General features: G+C 34.1%; 1 protein-coding gene across 1 annotated transcript; it reads left to right on the plus strand.

Moving 5' to 3' along the window:
• Window positions 1–1,578: 1,578 nt before the first annotated feature.
• On the plus strand, window positions 1,579–17,653 carry fah (fumarylacetoacetate hydrolase (fumarylacetoacetase)). The gene is made up of 13 exons (XM_016280426.1): window positions 1,579–1,776; window positions 2,190–2,300; window positions 2,393–2,514; window positions 3,251–3,300; window positions 5,601–5,691; window positions 8,749–8,846; window positions 10,456–10,589; window positions 11,605–11,778; window positions 14,924–14,999; window positions 15,103–15,149; window positions 15,809–15,910; window positions 17,009–17,126; window positions 17,224–17,653. The coding sequence occupies exons 1-13, from the start codon at window positions 1,612–1,614 to the stop codon at window positions 17,298–17,300; spliced, it is 1,365 nt and encodes a 454-aa protein (XP_016135912.1). The 5' UTR covers window positions 1,579–1,611; the 3' UTR covers window positions 17,301–17,653.
• Window positions 17,654–19,993: the final 2,340 nt, after the last annotated feature.

Genomic DNA, 19,993 nt, shown 5'->3' on the forward strand with positions numbered 1-19,993 from the left:
GGATTTCCGCCAGACATATCGTTTGGTGTTGAGGCCAAATAATTAAATTTTAATCTCATCTGCCTTAGAAACTTCGAGGTGCGTTTTGGCAAAGCCTCAGTCTGACTGCATGTGGCCTTTCTTGAGGAGTGGCTTTTTTCTCGCAACCCTCCCATACAAGCCACATTTGTGGAGAATCTGTGATATTGTTGTCACATGCACACAATGACCACTCTTTGTCATAAATTCCTGCAGCTGCTTCAGAGTTGCTGTTGGCCTCTTGGTCGCCTCTCTGATCAGTTTCCTTCGGCTCTTTCATCCAGTTTGGAGAGACGTCCTGATCCAGAGAGGCTCTGTGTTGTACCAAATACCTTCCACTTCTTAATAATAGACTTCACTGTGCTCCTAGGCATTGATAAAGTCTTTGAATATTTTTTTTGTATCCATCTCCTGACTTGTGCCTGTCCTGAACTTTATCCCTGAGATATTTAGACAGTGCCTTGCCACACATAGTTGATTGTTTGCTTCAGTTGCACTACCAAGGACTGAAATGCTCCAGGAAAGCTCTTTTCATGCTGAGCTGATCAAAAATGACCTCGAAGTCAAATGGCTTTGTGTGCCATTGAAAAGGTGATTAGCTAAACCTGATTGAGTTACAAGTCATTTTTAGGAGGGGGTGATCCTTTTTCCAACTCAGTGATTCTGGGTTTTTTTTCCCTGACGTGTTGGTGTTATATCTTACACTTGGATGTTATAAGTTGCACTGATTAAATACAGCTGGATAAAACAAACTGTGTCCATCTTCATTTCAGGCTGCAAAGCAGCAAAATTTGATTATTTTAAAGGGGGGGTGACTCTTTTCTGTAACCACTATGAACCATGAAACCTTAAAGTAACAAATAAGTAATGTGAACATTCATTCTGTGTTTATTCAATGCTGTCTTTTATTAAAATAGTCTTTGAGTTCTGGAAACGTTAGCTTATTTATAGTTATAAAAAATAAAACATTAAGACAACATAGTTGTTAGGTTATAACACACACACACACACACACAATAGTTACTAAAAAGAATGTTCCTGGAATATTAGGAATTGGTTAAAAAATAATGGGTACCATTGACTGGAGCTTAATTAATTTCAGAAAATTGTGAAGTATGACAAACTGTAATACAATTCTTGCCTTACAGGTGCTGCAAATTAATTTAGCTACATATAACAAACATCCGTATGATTTTCACACTACGCTTAGCCCTGACTTTTGTAAACCTAAAAGTAACGTTCTTAGAATGTTAGGAATTCAATGAATAAATAACTAAAATAAAAAAAATTAAGAGAACATACATTCTGTGTGGAATATTACTCAGTTTTGTCTTAGAAAAAAAACCTTTATTAGGTTGCCACATAAAAAACGTTCCTAGAACATTAGGAATTAGTTTAAATAATGGAAACCATACCCTATAAGCAGTGTTGGAGAGTAACTAGTTACATGTAACGGAATTATAAGTAACGTGCTGCGGTTGGTACTTTTCTGCTGAGTCACGTCGAATAGACGAAGTGTACTTGATGTAGGGAGGATAGAAGCGGGCGTCTCTGATTGGCTCGCCGCTTCTCAAGTGAGGCGGTAACTTTCATATGTCTCAAGTGAACATCTGGAAGAGGTTACTCGCGCTGCTCGTTACTCTGAGGAGTATTTCAGAGTACGACTGCAACTTCAAAATGTCTTTCGTAAAAGTGGAGGAGAAAAGTGACTTTTCTTATCACAACTTGCCTTACGGAGTTTTTTCCACGCCGGATAATGTGAGTACACGCTTTATTTAGTCCTGGGCATGACAGTATGTTTGGTTGAACTGAATGAACAAAGTCTCGCTATTAACTTTATAAAACGACTGAATGATGTTACTTCGAATATTATTTCTTCCATTGCATTTCTGTGTGGACACAAGGTTTCAAAGGTCAGAATGCACACTGAAAATCTAATTGTCAACAAAGCTTTTATTGGGTTCTACAATATTGCAAAAGTGCAATGTGTATAAAAGGTTACTATACATGCATATTATTTGAGACGTTGAGCATGTAAAGTCTTTTGGAACGTCTATAATCACGCTGGAGAACATTGTGTGTCATAAAAGCAAATACATTCTAAAATCCATGCAACATTTTCAAGTCAACAAGGTCCTTTCTTACTTGTACCACATATTTGTATAAAACAGTCCAGGCACAGAATCGGCGTTGCTATTGGAGACCAGATTTTGGACCTCAGTGCTATCAAGCATCTTTTCAATGGACCGGCTCTTGGACCCCATCAGGATGTTTTTGAACAGGTGAGCATCAGTGTAGTTTTGTATTATTTATTTATTTATTGTCTTCTGCATCCTTATGCTTTTTTTTTTCTTCTTCTTCTTCTTCATCAAAGCCCACACTCAATGCTTTTATGGCTGTGGGTTATGATGCTTGGAGAGAGGCGAGAAAGTGCCTCCAGATGCTTCTAGCTGCAAATGAGTCCACGCTGCGTGATGACGCCAGTTTAAGAAGCCGGTAAATGTCCCTCATACTATATGGAATTAGCTATTTGTTACTGTACTTCTTACTGTATATTACTAAGTATGCACTGTATACTGCCTATATGTGACCCTGGACCACAAAACCTTTTTAAAATTAAGGTTTATGCATGAAGCTGAATAAATAAGCTTTCCATTGATGTATGGTTTGTTAGGATAGGACAATATTTGGCCGAGATACAACTATTTGAAAATCTGGAATCTGAGGGTGCAAAAAAATCTAACTATTGAGAAAATCGCCTTTAAAGTTGTCCAAATGAAGTTCTTAGCAATGCATATTACTAATAAAAAATTAAGTTTTGATATATTTACGGTAGGAAATTTACAAAATATCTTAATGGAACATGATCTTTACTTAATATCCTAATGATTTTTGGCATAAAAGAAAAATCAATAATTTTGACCCATACAATGTATTTTTGGCTATTGCTACAAATATACTCCAGCGACTTAAGACTGCTTTTGTGCTCCAGGATCACGTATGTGGAACTGTACGCGTTTATACATTTGTCATTTTTTATTTATTATTTTATTTCTTTATATAAATGTATTCATTTATTTAAATCAGGAAGCTGAAGAAAAGTTTTATTTATTATTTTATTTATTTATTTAATTTTAATTTACAAAATTATTTAAATCTGGAAGCTGAAGAAATGTTCCTTATGGCATTGTGTGTGTGTGTGTGTGTGTGTGTGTGTGTGTGTGATTTCCAGGGCTTTTGTTCAGCAGACTTCTGCAGTGATGCATCTCCCAGCTGAGATCGGTGAGTGTGACCGTGAAACAGACGGCTTTAACTCTGGGCTGTATTTCATATACAACTCTTGTTTCAACTCTTTTCTTCAATATAGATTTAAAGTTAACATGACATGCCTTTCTCAACTTCCATTTTTACTTCCATAATCTGATATATTTCAGAATAAAACAGGATATTCATCTAGACAAAATGCACGGTGGGCCTTGATTTTATCCATAAAGAATTGATTGGATCATGAAAAGTGGTGTTACATACCAGAATTAAGCCTGGTAACGAAGAGCTGAAAAATAAGAGGGATTTCTGATGACTGCCGAAAAGCAAAGCTGAGGCAGAGCAGGTTATTACATTTTGATGAAAGATTATAAAGACAATGTTTTTTCTTTGGAAAGCATGCACTGATGAATAATACATACATCAGCACATTCCTGTTGACTTTAAAGCAGTCAATGCTGTCTGAATTTGACTAGTGTCACTAAAACCTGTAAATGTAAATTAAGATGTATTAAATGTATGCATTTAGCAGACGCTTTTATCCAAAGCGACTTACAGTGCATTCAGGCTATACATTTTTTACCAATACATGTGTTCCCTGGGAATTGAACCCACGTATTGGTAAAAACTGTCCTGTAGAGGCAGAAGTCATGGTTCTGTTCCATAATGATCACTAGAGTGCACTGTTCACTAGCTATAGCTGTCGGAGCCATTCACAAACCCTCTCTCATGCCATGAAAGATTACAGCCTTCTGTTTGTTGTGCATTATGGGATGTTTTCCTACGTTTTTTCATTACATCCCTTTTTCTCCAGTAGGATAGCAGAGATTAAAAGAAGTTGTTTCTACTGCATAGACAGCCAACGTTTATTAAAAACGTGTCACCTTTTATTAAATTCTTGTCAGCGTTGAATTACCCTTCTAACTTCTGCAGTTATTTTAGCATTTATTATTATTTATAGAATATTTATTATTATATCTTTTGAAAACTTAAGTCGTTTTTAATGCTTAATACTCTTGTAAGAAATGTAAGATTAAAGTATAAAAATCTCCCATATATTTACATTGATAGAATGCTGATCAGATTCAAAATGTATCTGATAATGATTGCATGATATTATTAAATACTTAATACTTAAGAGTTCTTCATTGGTCTTTCTTGCACAATTTGAGCATATAATTGCATTATGAGCATGCTTAATTAATAAATAATAACAGATAGCTGCAGGTGCATGGCCAAGAGGAGTGCCTAAATACAAGTTAAAAATCTAGTGATTCTTGAATTAATGTTTCTTTTCTAAACAAGTTTCTGGGTGTGGGCAAGTTGGAAGAACTTGTGAAAGGTGGTTTTCATATTGACTTGATGAAGGAGTTACGGGGATAGTTCATCCCAAAATGTACATTGACTTTTACATCACCAGTCAGAAGTTTGCAATAATAATAATAATAATTTTTTTTTTCGTTTTTTTGAAAGGTCTCTTGTGCTCACCAAGACTGCATTTATTTGATCACAAAAAAGACCAGTAATGTAGTGAAATATTATTACAATTTAAAATAACTGTTGTAATGTAATTTATTCCTGTGATCAAAGCTGAATTTTCAGCATCATTCCTCCAGTCTTCAGAAATCATTCTGATATGCTGATTTGCTGCTCAGTTATTCATAGTTATTATTGGTGCTAAATTATTATTATCACCAGTAGTTTTTGCTGTTCAAATAGAAAACAATAATTTGTTATTGTAATAATATTTATTAATAACAAATATTAGTGTTTTACTGTATTTTTGATCAAATAAATCCAACATTGGATTAAAAAGAATTTTTTTAAATCTTAATTGTTCCAAACTTTTGAACGGTAGTGTATTACTTTTATGTAAATAATTTACTTTTGTAAATGTTGTTCTTTTATTCCAGCTGTTATTCCATTGCATTACTTTCTTTCTTCCATGAAACACAAAATAAATCATCTTTACTCTCCACTGGGGCTCTTAAATCACTTTTTTAGGAACATTGCATCAGATTTTGCATAATTTATACCAAATGTAATTAAAAACCAAATGTCATTAACCAATTAAATACTGAAAATTTTGATTTGAGAGCAACAGCGGAGGTGGCGGTTATCAGTGAATATATAAAAAAAATTTATCATTTATTTTCTCACACAAAGCAAGAGGATTAGTTATTGAAGTTTCATTTCTGGTTGAGATATTTCTTTAATGTAGTGAACTGAATTATGACACAATAAACCTGAGCAGAAGTCTGACAGAAGTCCCCCGTGTTTTTTTCCCATCGTCTTTTATTCTCCCTTCTCTGCAACAGGCGACTACACAGACTTTTACTCATCGAAAGATCATGCCACCAACGTTGGAATAATGTTCCGTGGAAAAGAAAATGCCTTGATGCCCAACTGGTATGTGACAGCCTATTAATATTCCTCACCCTCTTAAATACTAACATCCGAAGCAAGCGTGCAGCTGAAAGCACAATCACACCATCACCGTGCCGACTTCATATTTCAGTCATCTTTTGATTAAGCAACCATATATGTCCCAGCAAAGTTCCTGTAAGTTATTCCTGTAAACACTAGCTTTATTCTTTCCTAGCGTACGCCTGTCAGGCTAAATAATGCACCTGCGCATTTTCCAGCTCGCTGTGAAAAATGTCTTTTGCAATAACTATTCCCTCCGAAACAGAACCGTATTTCTTGTCACATTTTCACTTACAAGGCCCAAGGAGGGAGTCATTCGCCTGAAGACAGAACAAGGACTCGTGTGGAAATGAAGAGGGAAGTTTTCTGAAATTTAATTTCAGCAGCTCACCTACCTGAAGCTCCCCTCGGCTCAGTCAGTCTGTCACCGCACCGGGTCTTTCCAAACACGTGTCACTTCTTCAGGAAAGAATGAGAATTAGTCTGGAGGAAAATCTATAGTTGATTTACATTGGGCTTGAAGCCGCGGGCCTGAGCTGGGCTTTTGTGGCCGGTGTGAAATTTGGAGTAGGATTTGAAGTGAAACGTTAAAGAAGTAGGTTGCACAGAAGTGTAAATTGTCAATATTTACTCACCCTCATGTCACTCCAAACCTGCATGCTGCTATTTTTTCTGTGAAACACATAAGGAGAATGTTTTAAGAGTTTTTTTGCTCTTTTGAATTTCAGTTCTTTGCTCGAGGAGTATCTCATATAGTGAAATGGATGTTAAATTACTACTAAAACTGTATACGATCATTTGGAATGATTGTGCATAAAAAACTTCTTAAGTTCAAATATTATCCTAGCCGGAAATGTATATACAGTACTTTAAAAGCCAAGGACAACGATTTATATTTACCTCCGTTGAAAGCATATCTGAAACATTATTGTATAAAGAAATGCCATCATTGTGAATAGGTAGAGATCATATGTTTTTTTAATGTGAGAAATGCTTAATATTTTTATTCCTCTGTAATAAATAATTAAATGATTTGCTGTTGCCCAACTGGTATGTGACAGCCTATTAATATTCCTCACCCTCTTAAATACTAACATCCGAAGCAAGCGTGCAGCTGAAAGCACAATCACACCATCACCGTGCCGACTTCATATTTCAGTCATCTTTTGATTAAGCAACCATATATGTCCCAGCAAAGTTCCTGTAAGTTATTCCTGTAAACACTAGCTTTATTCTTTCCTAGCGTACGCCTGTCAGGCTAAATAATGCACCTGCGCATTTTCCAGCTCGCTGTGAAAAATGTCTTTTGCAATAACTATTCCCTCCGAAACAGAACCGTATTTCTTGTCACATTTTCACTTACAAGGCCCAAGGAGGGAGTCATTCGCCTGAAGACAGAACAAGGACTCGTGTGGAAATGAAGAGGGAAGTTTTCTGAAATTTAATTTCAGCAGCTCACCTACCTGAAGCTCCCCTCGGCTCAGTCAGTCTGTCACCGCACCGGGTCTTTCCAAACACGTGTCACTTCTTCAGGAAAGAATGAGAATTAGTCTGGAGGAAAATCTATAGTTGATTTACATTGGGCTTGAAGCCGCGGGCCTGAGCTGGGCTTTTGTGGCCGGTGTGAAATTTGGAGTAGGATTTGAAGTGAAACGTTAAAGAAGTAGGTTGCACAGAAGTGTAAATTGTCAATATTTACTCACCCTCATGTCACTCCAAACCTGCATGCTGCTATTTTTTCTGTGAAACACATAAGGAGAATGTTTTAAGAGTTTTTTTTGCTCTTTTGAATTTCAGTTCTTTGCTCGAGGAGTATCTCATATAGTGAAATGGATGTTAAATTACTACTAAAACTGTATACGATCATTTGGAATGATTGTGCATAAAAAACTTCTTAAGTTCAAATATTATCCTAGCCGGAAATGTATATACAGTACTTTAAAAGCCAAGGACAACGATTTATATTTACCTCCGTTGAAAGCATATCTGAAACATTATTGTATAAAGAAATGCCATCATTGTGAATAGGTAGAGATCATATGTTTTTTTAATGTGAGAAATGCTTAATATTTTTATTCCTCTGTAATAAATAATTAAATGATTTGCTGTTTATAAGAGTTTTATGTGGAAGCCTAAATGCATAATATTTAGGTTATCAATGTGCATTTACTCTAAATATTAAAGTGGAATTTATTTACGTATTCATTTGTTTTTCTTTTGTTGTTGTTTGTTTATATATACAGTATATATATATATATATATATATAAAACAATATATGTGTCTGTGTCTGTTATGTATAATCATAACTGAAGGCTAAATCTTACAATATTTCAAAGTTTTTCCATCAAAGCCATTATTTGTCATCTGCTGTTCTTCTTAATGTCTTCTTTTATGTTCTGGAGAACAAAGCAAGTCATGCAGGTCTGGATTAGTGCAACATAAGGAGGAGTAAATGATGACAGAAATGTCATTTTTGGATGTCTTAAACAGATAGTTCACCCAAAAATGAAAATTCTGTCATTAATTACTCACCCTCATGTCGTTTCAAACCCGTAAGACCTTCGTTCATCTTGGGAACACAATTTAAGATATTTTTGATGGAATCTGAGAGCTGTCTGACCCTACATAGACCGCGACGCAACTGAAATGTTCCCAGGTCCAGAAACGTAGCAAGGAGATCTGTAAAATAATCCATGTGACATCAGTGGTTCATCCGCAATTATAGAAAGCTACTTTTTGTGGCACCAGGGTGATGCGGAGGAGATGAATTGTTGAATAAAGTCGTTTTTTTTTCTTTTGCGCACACATTTCAGTTGCGTTGCTGTCTATGCAGGGTCAGGCAGTTCTCAGATTCCATCAAAAATATCTTAATTTGTGTTCCGATGATGAACGAAGATCTTACGGGTTTGAAATTACATGAGGGTGAGTAATTAATGACAGAATTTTCATTTTTGGGTGAACTAACCCTTTAAAGGATGTAAAATTCACCCAAAAGATGTGTTGTGATAAAGGGAATGACATTTGATCTTGTCCTGTAGGCTGAGACTGCCAGTGGGGTATCATGGGAGAGCTTCATCTGTGGTCGTCTCTGGAGCACCAATCAGAAGACCTCGAGGACAGATGAGACCAGACGCAGGTAAACAAAAGTTGGTGGATAAACCACAGACTCATCAACACAAGAAGTACCGCTGCTGTAAATTTTGAATTTATAAAAACGGAAAATAAACTGTATTGTTTCTGTTTGATTATGCTTAAAGGAATAGTTCACCCAAAAATGAAAATTTGCTAAAAATGTGCTCACCCTCAACCCTCAAGATGTAGATGAGTTTATTTCTTCATCAGAACAGATTTGGAGTAATGTAGCATTCAATCACTTGCTCACCAATGGATGCTCTGCCGTGAATGGGTGCCGTCAGGATGAGAGTCCAAACAGCTGATAAAAACATCACAATAATCCACAAGTAATCCACACCACTCCAGTCCATCAGTTTACATCCTGTGAAGTGAAAAACTTCCAGCTAAAATGCGAGTCCTCACTCCATAATATTGATTCTCCAGTGAAAAAGTCACCTTGTCTGAATCAGGAGAGAAATATGCACAGATCAAACACTGTTTACAAGCCAAAACAGTTCTAAACAAAATATGCTGGTGGATTTTGATATGAGAGGACAACGGGAGATTAGCATTATTATGGATTGTGGACTCATATTTTGGCCAGAAGTGACGGTTTAAAGTTAAAATGCCTCAATGATAGATTTGTTTCTTACAAACACACAGCTTTTCACTTTTTACAGTATGTTAACTGATGAAGATGTTTGGAAACCAAAATTGTACATTTTAAGGATTTTTCATTTACTTTTGTACTTTTGTTTGTTTTTTAACATAAATGCATGTGCATTATTTTGCACACGCATTACTGTATTGCTCTGCTGCAAAACTTGCAAAGTGAGAGAAATATTATATAAAATATTTAAAAATGAATTTTTTTTTGTTCAATTGCAAAATGCATCAGTAAGTTCTAATTAAAAAAATTGTTTGTAATATAAAAATTGCTAGTTGCAATTTAGAAATGTACTATTTTGCCCAATATTTGTTTGTTTATTTACTTTTGTATTTTTTATGTATTTTATATTTGCCATTATTTTTCACATGCATTACATTATTGTTCTGCTCTGTTGAAAAGTAAGATAAATATGATATATTAAACTTGTAATGTTCAATATTAATATGCATCGATAAGTTGCAATTTAAAAAATGTACTATTTTTCCCAATAATTGTGCATGTTTATTTACTTTTTATGTATTTTATATTTGCCGTTATTTTGCACATGCATTGCTGTCTTGCTCTGCTCCGTTGCAAAACTTTGTGAACTACATAGCACTGCATGCATGACATTATATTATATATTAAACATTTTTCATCATTTGTTCAAACATAAAATGCATCACTAAGTATCACAAAATGCATCACGAAGCAATTTAAAAATTTACTATTTTGCCCAATATTTTTGTGTATTTATTTACTTTTGTACTTTTTGTGTATTTTATATTTGCCATTATTTTGGACATGCATTTGTGTTTTCGTTTCAATGACAAACTGTCTCAGGAATGCTTATGGTTTTTTTGACTGCTTCCTTCCAGATTTTACTTTACATTCAGTGTTTTAGAAAACCTCTCTTTTCTCCTCCAAAGTTCCTTCCTCACCAGAAGCGAGTCCCAGTTCTCATTTGAAACACATTCCTCAGACATGCTGCATGTCTTCCAGCGAGAGTCTGTCAGAATTATGCAGAGGGTAGACATCTGTATGTTATATGAGTACAGCTCCAGAATTGTGCTGTTTGGAACAGTTCATGCAGAGCAGAGCGATGCCGTCTTGATGGTGTGTGATGGCGTCTCTTTGGCATCTGTTCTGTGTAAGGCTGCGAGAAATAATCTGATGCATCAGTCTGGATGAGATTTCTAGATAAATGCATGGATTTGAAACGCAATGAATAAATAAAGAAATGAGACGGATAAAGAATAACAATGCTGTGAGGCTGCAGACTTTATGAAAACTTGCAGTTTCAAATTCAATAATCTCATCTAATGTGACTGAAAATTGAATTATATTGCATTGTAATGTATTATGGTGAAGTGTGAGAATTTACACTGCAGCAAATTATTCCTTAAATGAATCAAATTGTAGAGTTTATCACTAAGATGAGGCTCTTACTTACTGTTGCAACTACATAGTCAGCATTTTGTGGGATTATATGCACACTTCAACTACACAGGCTGATCCACGATGTTCAAAGATGCCTTTTTTAAGTCAAACTGTAAGGCAGCATTGCATGTGTTACAGACAAAGTGAGAGAAGGATTATATATATATATATATATATATATATATATTATACTATATATTAAAAATAAGATTAATTACCAAAATACATCAATAAAACTGGTTTTTAATTTAAAAATGTACTATTTGGTCAATATCTGTGTGTGTTATGTATGTTTATGCTTATTGGAGTGTTAGAATGTTGTGTCTTTAACGGAAAGTTCCATCTTAGAAAGTAGCTGCCTATGTAGGCTGTAGATATCAAGGCAGCTCACTGGGATTTGGAACACAGCCTGTTTGTGCATGAGTAGTGATGTGTGCAATGAATAACTGCACATTTAATTTGAAAAAACTTAATTGAATTTAGTCAAAGATGAGGAAATAGCACAAGTAATGATCCATCCTTGCCAAGATTCAGGCAAGCAGCAGAAGAGAGAGAGTTTAAAGAGAGTGTAAATGCATCTAGTTGTTCAGGACTCATGCATTTAAACTGTTTTCAGCGGGGTAAATGTTTTAAAGAAAGTTTGTAACCCCGCAAAACTCACTGCCACAATGCCAGTGCATGATCCGTATAGGTTACTTACTCTATGCAGTGTCTTTTTCTCTTTTATGTTGCAGCTCGGGATATCCAGGCTTGGGAATATGTTCCATTAGGTCCGTTCCTGGGCAAGAATTTTGGGACCACTATCTCGCCCTGGGTCGTTCCCATGGAAGCACTGATGCCCTTTGTCGAGCCCAATCCGGTCCAGGTAAATTGGGTCGATTCTAAGTGTAAGAGTGTGAATATTTTGGGAATGGGATGACACTATAAATACACACGTCATGAATTACTGCATTCCTAATGGGTTGAAAATAGCTGCATGCACAATAACTCGACATCTGCTTTTTCCTGTTTATCAGTAACAGTCTATATTGGATATTTTATAGTTTCCTGTTTAGTTTAAGATCATACTGTATTTAGTTTAATATCATACTTCCAATCTCTATGTGCTATGTATTAAAAGACATTTTTCAGGTTTTGGCCATTTGCATTCTTACTTATTTTAAGATTGTATTGTAGCATTTCACAGGGACAGGTTAAGGTAGATTATGGAAAAAGGTCTTTGAGAGCCCCTTCTCTTTAAATGCACAAGATGAATATTTATCCATATAATATTCATTTTATAGGCCATAACATGAAAATAATTGTCAGCTTATTGAGACTTTTTTTTTTTCTAATAATACTTTTATTTTGTAAAGATGCATTAAATTGATCAAAAAATTGTTACAAAAAATATATTTCATATAATTGCTGTTCTTTTGAACTTTCTGTTCAGAGAATCCTGAAAAGACACAAAAATATGAAGCAGCACAACTGTTTTCATCATTGATAATAATCAGAAATGTTTCTTGAGCTGCAAATCAGCATATTAAAATGATTTCTGAAGATCATGTGACACTGAAGACTGGAGGAATGATGCTGAAAATTCAGATTTGATCACAGGAATAAATTACATTTTACAATATATTCAAACAGAAAACAGTTATTTTAAATTGTAATAATATTTCACAATATTACTGTTTTACTGTATTTTTTTTAATCAAATAAATGCAGCCGTGGTGAGCATAAACTTTTCAAAAACATTTTAAAAAAACGTACCGACCCCAAACTTTTGAACGGAAATGTGTAGTTTCAGCGTATTGTCTCTTTTTTTTCTGTTCATTTCCAAAAACAGCTGTCTACTACATATATAGACGCTACTACATATATAGACGGCATCCTTACTGAAACTAAACCTTTGAAGATCATGTGGCACTGAAGACTGGAGGAATGATGCTGAAAATTCAGATTTGATCACAGGAATAAATTACATTTTACAATATATTCAAACAGAAAACAGTTATTTTAAATTGTAATAATATTTCACAATATTACTGTTTTACTGTATTTTTTTTAATCAAATAAATGCAGCCGTGGTGAGCATAAACTTTTCAAAAACATTTAAAAAAAACGTACCGACCCCAAACTTTTGAACGGAAATGTGTAGTTTCAGCGTATTGTCTCTTTTTTTTCTGTTCATTTCCAAAAACAGCTGTCTACTACATATATAGACGGCATCCTTACTGAAACTAAACCTTATAAGTGAATGATTTGGATCTCTCTACATAGGCAGCAGCTCCGTGTGTCACACAAATAGCCCTTCTTCATGCAGAACGGATGGGTGTCTAGAAGGCAACGTAATCATGCCTCTTTGGTAGAAGCTCTTTGGTGCCTTTAAAACGCTGCCTGCATAGGCTTTGGACAGAGTATCCGATTAGCCATTGCAGACTCATTATCTTCACAAATGATGGTCATAGTTCAAATGTATTCAACTTTACAGTCCTGTTACAGCTCTGTGGAACGGACACTTCATCATCACAGACGTGCAGACTTTGCATATAAGCGGGAAATGAGACGTGCTAAAGGCCTTTCTTTGAGTTACTGCTTTCCTCTTTCTCTACAACATCCAGCCACTGTGAGCGAATGAGGCAAAAACACATCTATATTCTCTTTTTATGCATTTATTTGTTGGATCAGTGATTCTCAATTGATGGGTCACCACCCAAAAATGGGCCACAGGTCTGTTCTGATGCTTTAAGGCTAATGTAGTTTTTTATTTTCAAAAGTTCAACATGAGTTCTTAGATTTTTGTAACGGCAAATATTTATTGACTATAATACTTATTGGGCAATTGGCAAAAAAAAAAATGGAATCTTAGGTTTTAAAAATAATTTAAAATGTTTAATATGTTTAATGTTTTAAACCAGTTTTTATAGTTTCCATTTTTTATTTTAAATTTAATTTTTAAAAGTTTTAGTAATTTTGTTCATATGTTTTTGTCGTTTTTAGTATTTTAGTTTTTTTTTATATGTCTGCAGTTTTTATACATTTTTATTTCAGTTTTAGTTTTGAGTTATTTTAGTACATTAAGTTAAACTAATTAAGATGAGAAATATTGCCTTGGCAACAAGCTGAAATAGATTTTTTTTATTTTTATATTAAGTTTTATTTTTTTATATTTTTATTTTATTTCAGTTAATTTTTTAATTCAAGTAACTAAATGTTTTTTAATGGTTTTAATTTGAGTTAAATCAAATAACCATAGTTTAAATTCATTTATGCATTTAATCCCCATCACACAGCATTTTTCTAATTTCCATCAATCAGCAACCCAAATAATGTACACAACAGTGTTATATTAGTATCAATGATATTCCATTATAGTTTTTATTAATATTTTTAATTAGATTTCATTTTTGTATTTTCTTTTTTCACTAATTGTATTTAACATGTTCGAAATTTTATTGTGCATTTTTGTTGTTATTTTAAACAAATAAAGTCTATTTTTTATTTATTAGTTTTAGGTATTGTAGTACTTTAGCTTGAAAATGAGAAACACTGAGAAATAAATGAGAACAAGAAATGTTGTCTTGGCAACTATCTGAAATAAAATGTTTTTATATTTTGTTTTATTTCAAGTAACGAAAATGTTTTTTTTTTTTCTGTTCTTAGTTTTAGTTAACGATAATAAACCTGACACACAGCAGCAACAAATAAACATATATAAAACATTAAATATAAAACAATATTAAAATTAAGGGTCCTCAAAATAAAAATTGTGCATGGATAAAACTGGTATATTTATTATTTATTTATGTCTGATTGCACATCAACATTTAAATGGCTTTTTTACCTGCATAACTCTGTAGCTCCAGCAGCTGTCTGGACTATGTGAACCAGACAAACCTTGACTTCCTGATGCAAATATTGAGTTCAGATGTGCCTTTCTGCCTCCATATGTACTGCCTGAGTAGACTTCATTTTTCAGGTTTTGGCTGAGATGTGTGCTCAGTTTTCTTCAAATTATTTTTCAGGACCCTGTGCCTCTTCCATACTTGCGTCACGATGACCCCTATACGTTCAACATCAACCTCTTTGTCGCTGTGAAAGGTGTGTGTCAGTATCTGTAACATCTGTCTGTCATTAATGTGCATATGCTGCATGTTACAGTGCTCAGTCTTGTTTTCTTCTCGTTTATTTCTCATCTGTTCAGGTGAGGGGATGCGAGAGGCCGCCACCATTTGCAAGTCCAATTTTAAGGTAAGAGATAGTTTTGCATTTGTTTTGCATTGCATTTGCTGTTCCAGAAGTAACTCATACTGACAACTCTTACTGTACCCATTTGATTATACATGAGTTTCCCTGAAAAAGCTCCAGCATGAACCAGATACGGAGCAGGAAAGAATCAAAGATTGCATAAGGCAATGATAAACATACTCTACACAGATATGCAGAATGGCTGGCCAACATAGTGTAAGCGTTGGGTCATACTGGGACAAGAAACAACAAAGAACTGATAATTTGGGCCAAATAAAAATTTAACCCTACCCTTTGAACCCAATAGATTATTTTCATCCCCACTGGAATTGTCTTGTCGTTTTCTGTGCATAAATACACACTCTTGCTGTTGATATGGTGTCTGTTTACGTCGTCGTAAATTGCCCCGTGCAAGTTTAGATTTGCAACTTCACGTGATTACCAGATTTGCATAATTCAGGCACTTAAACAACACGGACTGTGCAGAGCAAATAAACAAAGCTATTCATTCTCAGTGCCTCTGTGTTGGGCTCCTTGTGTTATTGGTTCTGGGAGAAACCCATTCCATTTCCACGCTTTCTGTATTGTCACATGCAGAGAAAGCCATTTTCTCGTTTAGTAACAGACAGCAGGTGCGTGTAATGTGTTGTGTGTCTTCTCAGTACATGTACTGGTCCATGAAACAGCAGCTGGCACACCACACAGTCAACGGCTGCAACGTCAGACCGGGAGACCTGCTGGCATCAGGCACCATCAGCGGACCGGTGCGTGTGTGCGTGTGTGCGTGTGTGCGTGTGCGTGTGCGTGTGTGTGTGTGTGTGTGTGTGTGTGTGTGTGTGTGAGTGAGCGAGTGAGTGAGTGTGTGTGTGTGTGTGAGCATATCAGTGATATATAGAATACATTAAAGAAACACTTGAAAAAGAAAAAAACTCTGCCATCTTGTGATTTAGATCAAGGCCTAACGAGTCAGATCAGTTCTGAAACCTTAAAAAAGAATTGTATTCATTTTATTATTTATTAATTTAAGTAAATATCATGGAATTCACATTTATCTTTTTTATTCTAATTCAATATGTTAATTTTAATAAATATTATGATAAATATGTTATATATAAATAATAATAATATTATATAATGAACATTAATTATTACATGTATCTATAATTATTAATATATATTTATATTTTGATATTAGTATTAAATATTAAAAATTAGGTAAATAAACTGGAAGACACATTTACATTTTGATATCTGAACCATTAAATCCAGTAAATAATATAATAATTAACATTAATCATTCATTTTAACTGCAATCAATAATATTAATAATAATTATAAAAAATTGCAAATAATTATGAAATGTTTGTCTTCTGTAAAAACAATTGCTTGAGAAATTAACATTTATACTTAATCTGTTATCTGTTTAATTCTGTAAATGATATAATAATTAACTTTAATTATTTAATTTGAATGATTAATTATAATAATAAAAATACTTTAACCTAACTTTAATTATTACATTGAACTATAATTAATAATATTTGAAAAAAGCAATTCAAGTAAATACACAGGAAGCTACATTAATTTTTTTAATATCATTTCAATCCATTACATTCTGTACATAATATAATAATCAACGTTAATTATTATTTATAAAAAATATTATTTTAAATAAATGCACTGGAAGACACATTTATATTTTTAGATAATTTCAATCAGTTAAATTGAGTAAATAATACAATAATTACCATGAATCATATGAACTGTAATTAATAAAATAGTAAAAAATAATTAAGAAATGTCATATGTTTCTGCATAGAGCTGTATTAAATAGTACTGCCTCTGTATTTGTGTGCATGAAGGATCCAGAGAGTTTCGGCTCTATGCTGGAGCTCTCATGGCGAGGATCCAAGACTATTGACCTCGGCGATGGAGAGACAAGGACCTTCCTGAAGGACGGGGACGAGGTCACTCTCACAGGTGGGCTTTTAGAGTCTGCGTGTGCATGTTTAATGTTGGAGAGATGTCTGTTGATGGAAATGTGATCTCTGTTGTGTCGCTTCTGGACTCTCTGCAGGTCATTGTGAGGGCAGGGGCTATAGAGTGGGATTCGGTCTGTGTGAGGGGAAGATCCTTCCTGCCCTGCAACAGTGACGCAGCTCTCTGTCCATCTGTCTCCTTCTCTCCTGTAAGCCAGACAAAACAGCCATGCGTTCATAATTTCTGAGTAAAACAAGATATTCAATAAAAAATAATGTAGGGTGGAACTTGATTTTTATCCATCGGGATTGATCGGATTGTGAAAATTGGTCATTAAATATAATTAAATATGAAGGAAAATGTAAAAGAACTTGTTTCTTTAGATAACCTTTGAGATCTTAGGAAAATATGTCGCTAAAATAGTAATGCGTCATCTTTATTGGCTTCCATATGCTTGAAAACAGTCATTAATTTCTGCAATTCAACTAGTTTTTGCAGAAATGACACATTTGAATTGCTTTGTCATTCTGTGTTACTGAAAAATAATTCAATAAAGTTACTGATTGCTTTTAAACTGTCTTAAGTCATGCTATTTTATTTTATTTTATTATGTCCATAAAACATTTGGCCATTCCATGTTGCTGAGCTAATGATTTTATACAATTAAAATGCATCACACACCACACAAATATTGGGTAAAATAGTACATTTTTAAGTAATAATAATTTTTGCTTTTCAGTATTAATTGAATGTTTTATTGTGGCCAGCCTAAGGCACACCTGTGCAATAATCACGCTGTCTAATCAGCATCTTGATATGCCACACCTGTGAGGTGGATGGATTATCTCGGCAAAGGAGAAGTGCTCACTAACACAGATTTAGACAGATTTGTGAACAATATTTGAGAGAAATAGGCCTTTTTGTGTACATAGAAAAAGTCTTAAATCTTTGAGTTCAGCTCATGAAAAATGGGGGCAAAAACAAAAGTGTTGCGTTTATAATTTTGTTCAGTGTATATAAAGGAATTTCTCTCGTTTCATCTTGGAAGGGTTTTTGTACTGCAGTGAATTCTGGGATTGCAAAGAATGCAGAATGCATTGCAAAGGTAATAAAACAGAGCCAAAAAGAATATATAAGCATTGTGAGCAAAAATATATTGTATAACATTATAACTGAATATGTGATAAACAAGATGCTTAATGTCATTGCTAACTCCATCATATTTGAAATGCAACTTGAAACTGTAGGATTCGTGCAGCAGTGTTTCTTCTTGCAGTTGCAGAGCCAGACTGTCAGGGACTGTCAAACAGGTAAAATAACGGGTCACTGCTTGATCCTTTTTTCTGTGATGGTGGGTTTGTCTCACATCACCACATCATTAGCAAGCCTTTCAAAGCTTTTGAGTGAAGTGAATGATGCTGTAATTACTGTCCGGTCCAGACTGAACAGGCCTGATGTGTGTATCAAATAAACTGATGCTCTTAAACTCAGGAAGATTAAACCGTGATTAGAGGTGCTTGTTAAATTGAACATTCACTGTTTTTGCTATTGCTGTTAGTGATCTGAATCTTTGTTTTATTTGTTTATTTTTTATTTTAATTAATTTCTTGGCAAATGTTGCTGCTACCATATTTTTTAGACTTGTATGTTTTTATTTTATTTTACAACATAATTTTTTTATTGACGTGTACCTGTTCCATGGTACTACTTTGTTTCTGTTTGTATTTTATTTTTATTTTATTTAATTTTTTTCACATGTACTATGGTGCTACCAAGTTATTTTTATAATTTTTTTTACATGTACCATGAAAATACTTTTAAGGTATGCACTATACCATTGTAGTGAATTTTTATTTAATTAAATTAATATTTATACATTAATTATGCAATTTATATATATATATATATATTTATTTTATTTTATTTTATTTTTTTTTTGCACAATTACTATTTTACTACCATGTTTTTTTTCTGTAGGTTGCCTTTTTCATGGTACTACTTAGATTTTATATTATCTTATTTTAGGCACATACCACAGTGTTTTGTTTTTTTGTAAAAAATATTTTTTTACACATTTAGCACACATTTACCATGGTATTTCCATGTATTTTTGGATGGGTATCATGGAAATACTGTTTTTTTTTTTTTACGTGAACTGCTATTTACTGAATTATCTTTGGAATTTGAAGTATTTATGATATTAATATGTGTACCATCACCATTAATCATGGTATCACCAGTGCGTTTATGTAAAGGCTGATGGTACGGATAATCTGAGATGCATTTAAACCACAAAATGAAAAATTAAATCTATGATATGAACTATACCTATTATAAATAAGTTGTTGTGACAGACCCTTCCATTAAAACTCCTCTGCAGTGAATCATTTGTGCTGTGTCTCACGAGCTGCTAACAGATGGAGCTGAGTGTTTTTAGCCGTGCGGTGGAGTTCACGAGGGCCGTCTGTGAGTCATTGCGTCATCAGAGGTCAGATGGTCCATTCACGACTCCTTCAGCGTAAGTGTGAACGTGTGAGCACTCATGTTGTTTTGCAGACAGAGATGGAAGGATCCCGGTTTCTCTCTTACTGTGTGTTTCTCCCCCTTTGTTATCAGACTTTTATCCATGAATCTTGGCGGCCTCACAGATGGACCTCTAGCGTTTGACCTTTCGCTTCGTGAAGGAGAAAAGCAGGTGATAAATCTCTGAATACAGTTTGTGCTACCAATAAAAGTGTGCTGCTTGTCAGCTCCATTTAACATATTTTAGCATGGTTGAATCGCTTCTACAGAATTAAGCAGATTAACTAGTAGAAAACTAGTACAAAAAGTCTGCAGATTTCACCTGGGTCTGGTCATTTAGTACC

This window comes from Sinocyclocheilus grahami, unplaced genomic scaffold, assembly GCF_001515645.1.
Source record: "Sinocyclocheilus grahami isolate Dianchi unplaced genomic scaffold, SAMN03320097.WGS_v1.1 scaffold140.1, whole genome shotgun sequence".
Classification (NCBI taxonomy): domain Eukaryota; kingdom Metazoa; phylum Chordata; class Actinopteri; order Cypriniformes; family Cyprinidae; genus Sinocyclocheilus; species Sinocyclocheilus grahami.

Coding starts and splice junctions, on each gene's coding strand:
- fah (XM_016280426.1), top strand. CDS start 1,612: ATGTCTCAAGTGAACATCTGGAAGAGGTTACTCGCGCTGCTCGTTACT. Junction 5,692..8,748: donor AATGCCTTGATGCCCAACTG/GTATGTGACAGC, acceptor CTTGTCCTGTAG/GCTGAGACTGCCAGTGGGGT. Junction 11,779..14,923: donor TCGAGCCCAATCCGGTCCAG/GTAAATTGGGTC, acceptor ATTATTTTTCAG/GACCCTGTGCCTCTTCCATA.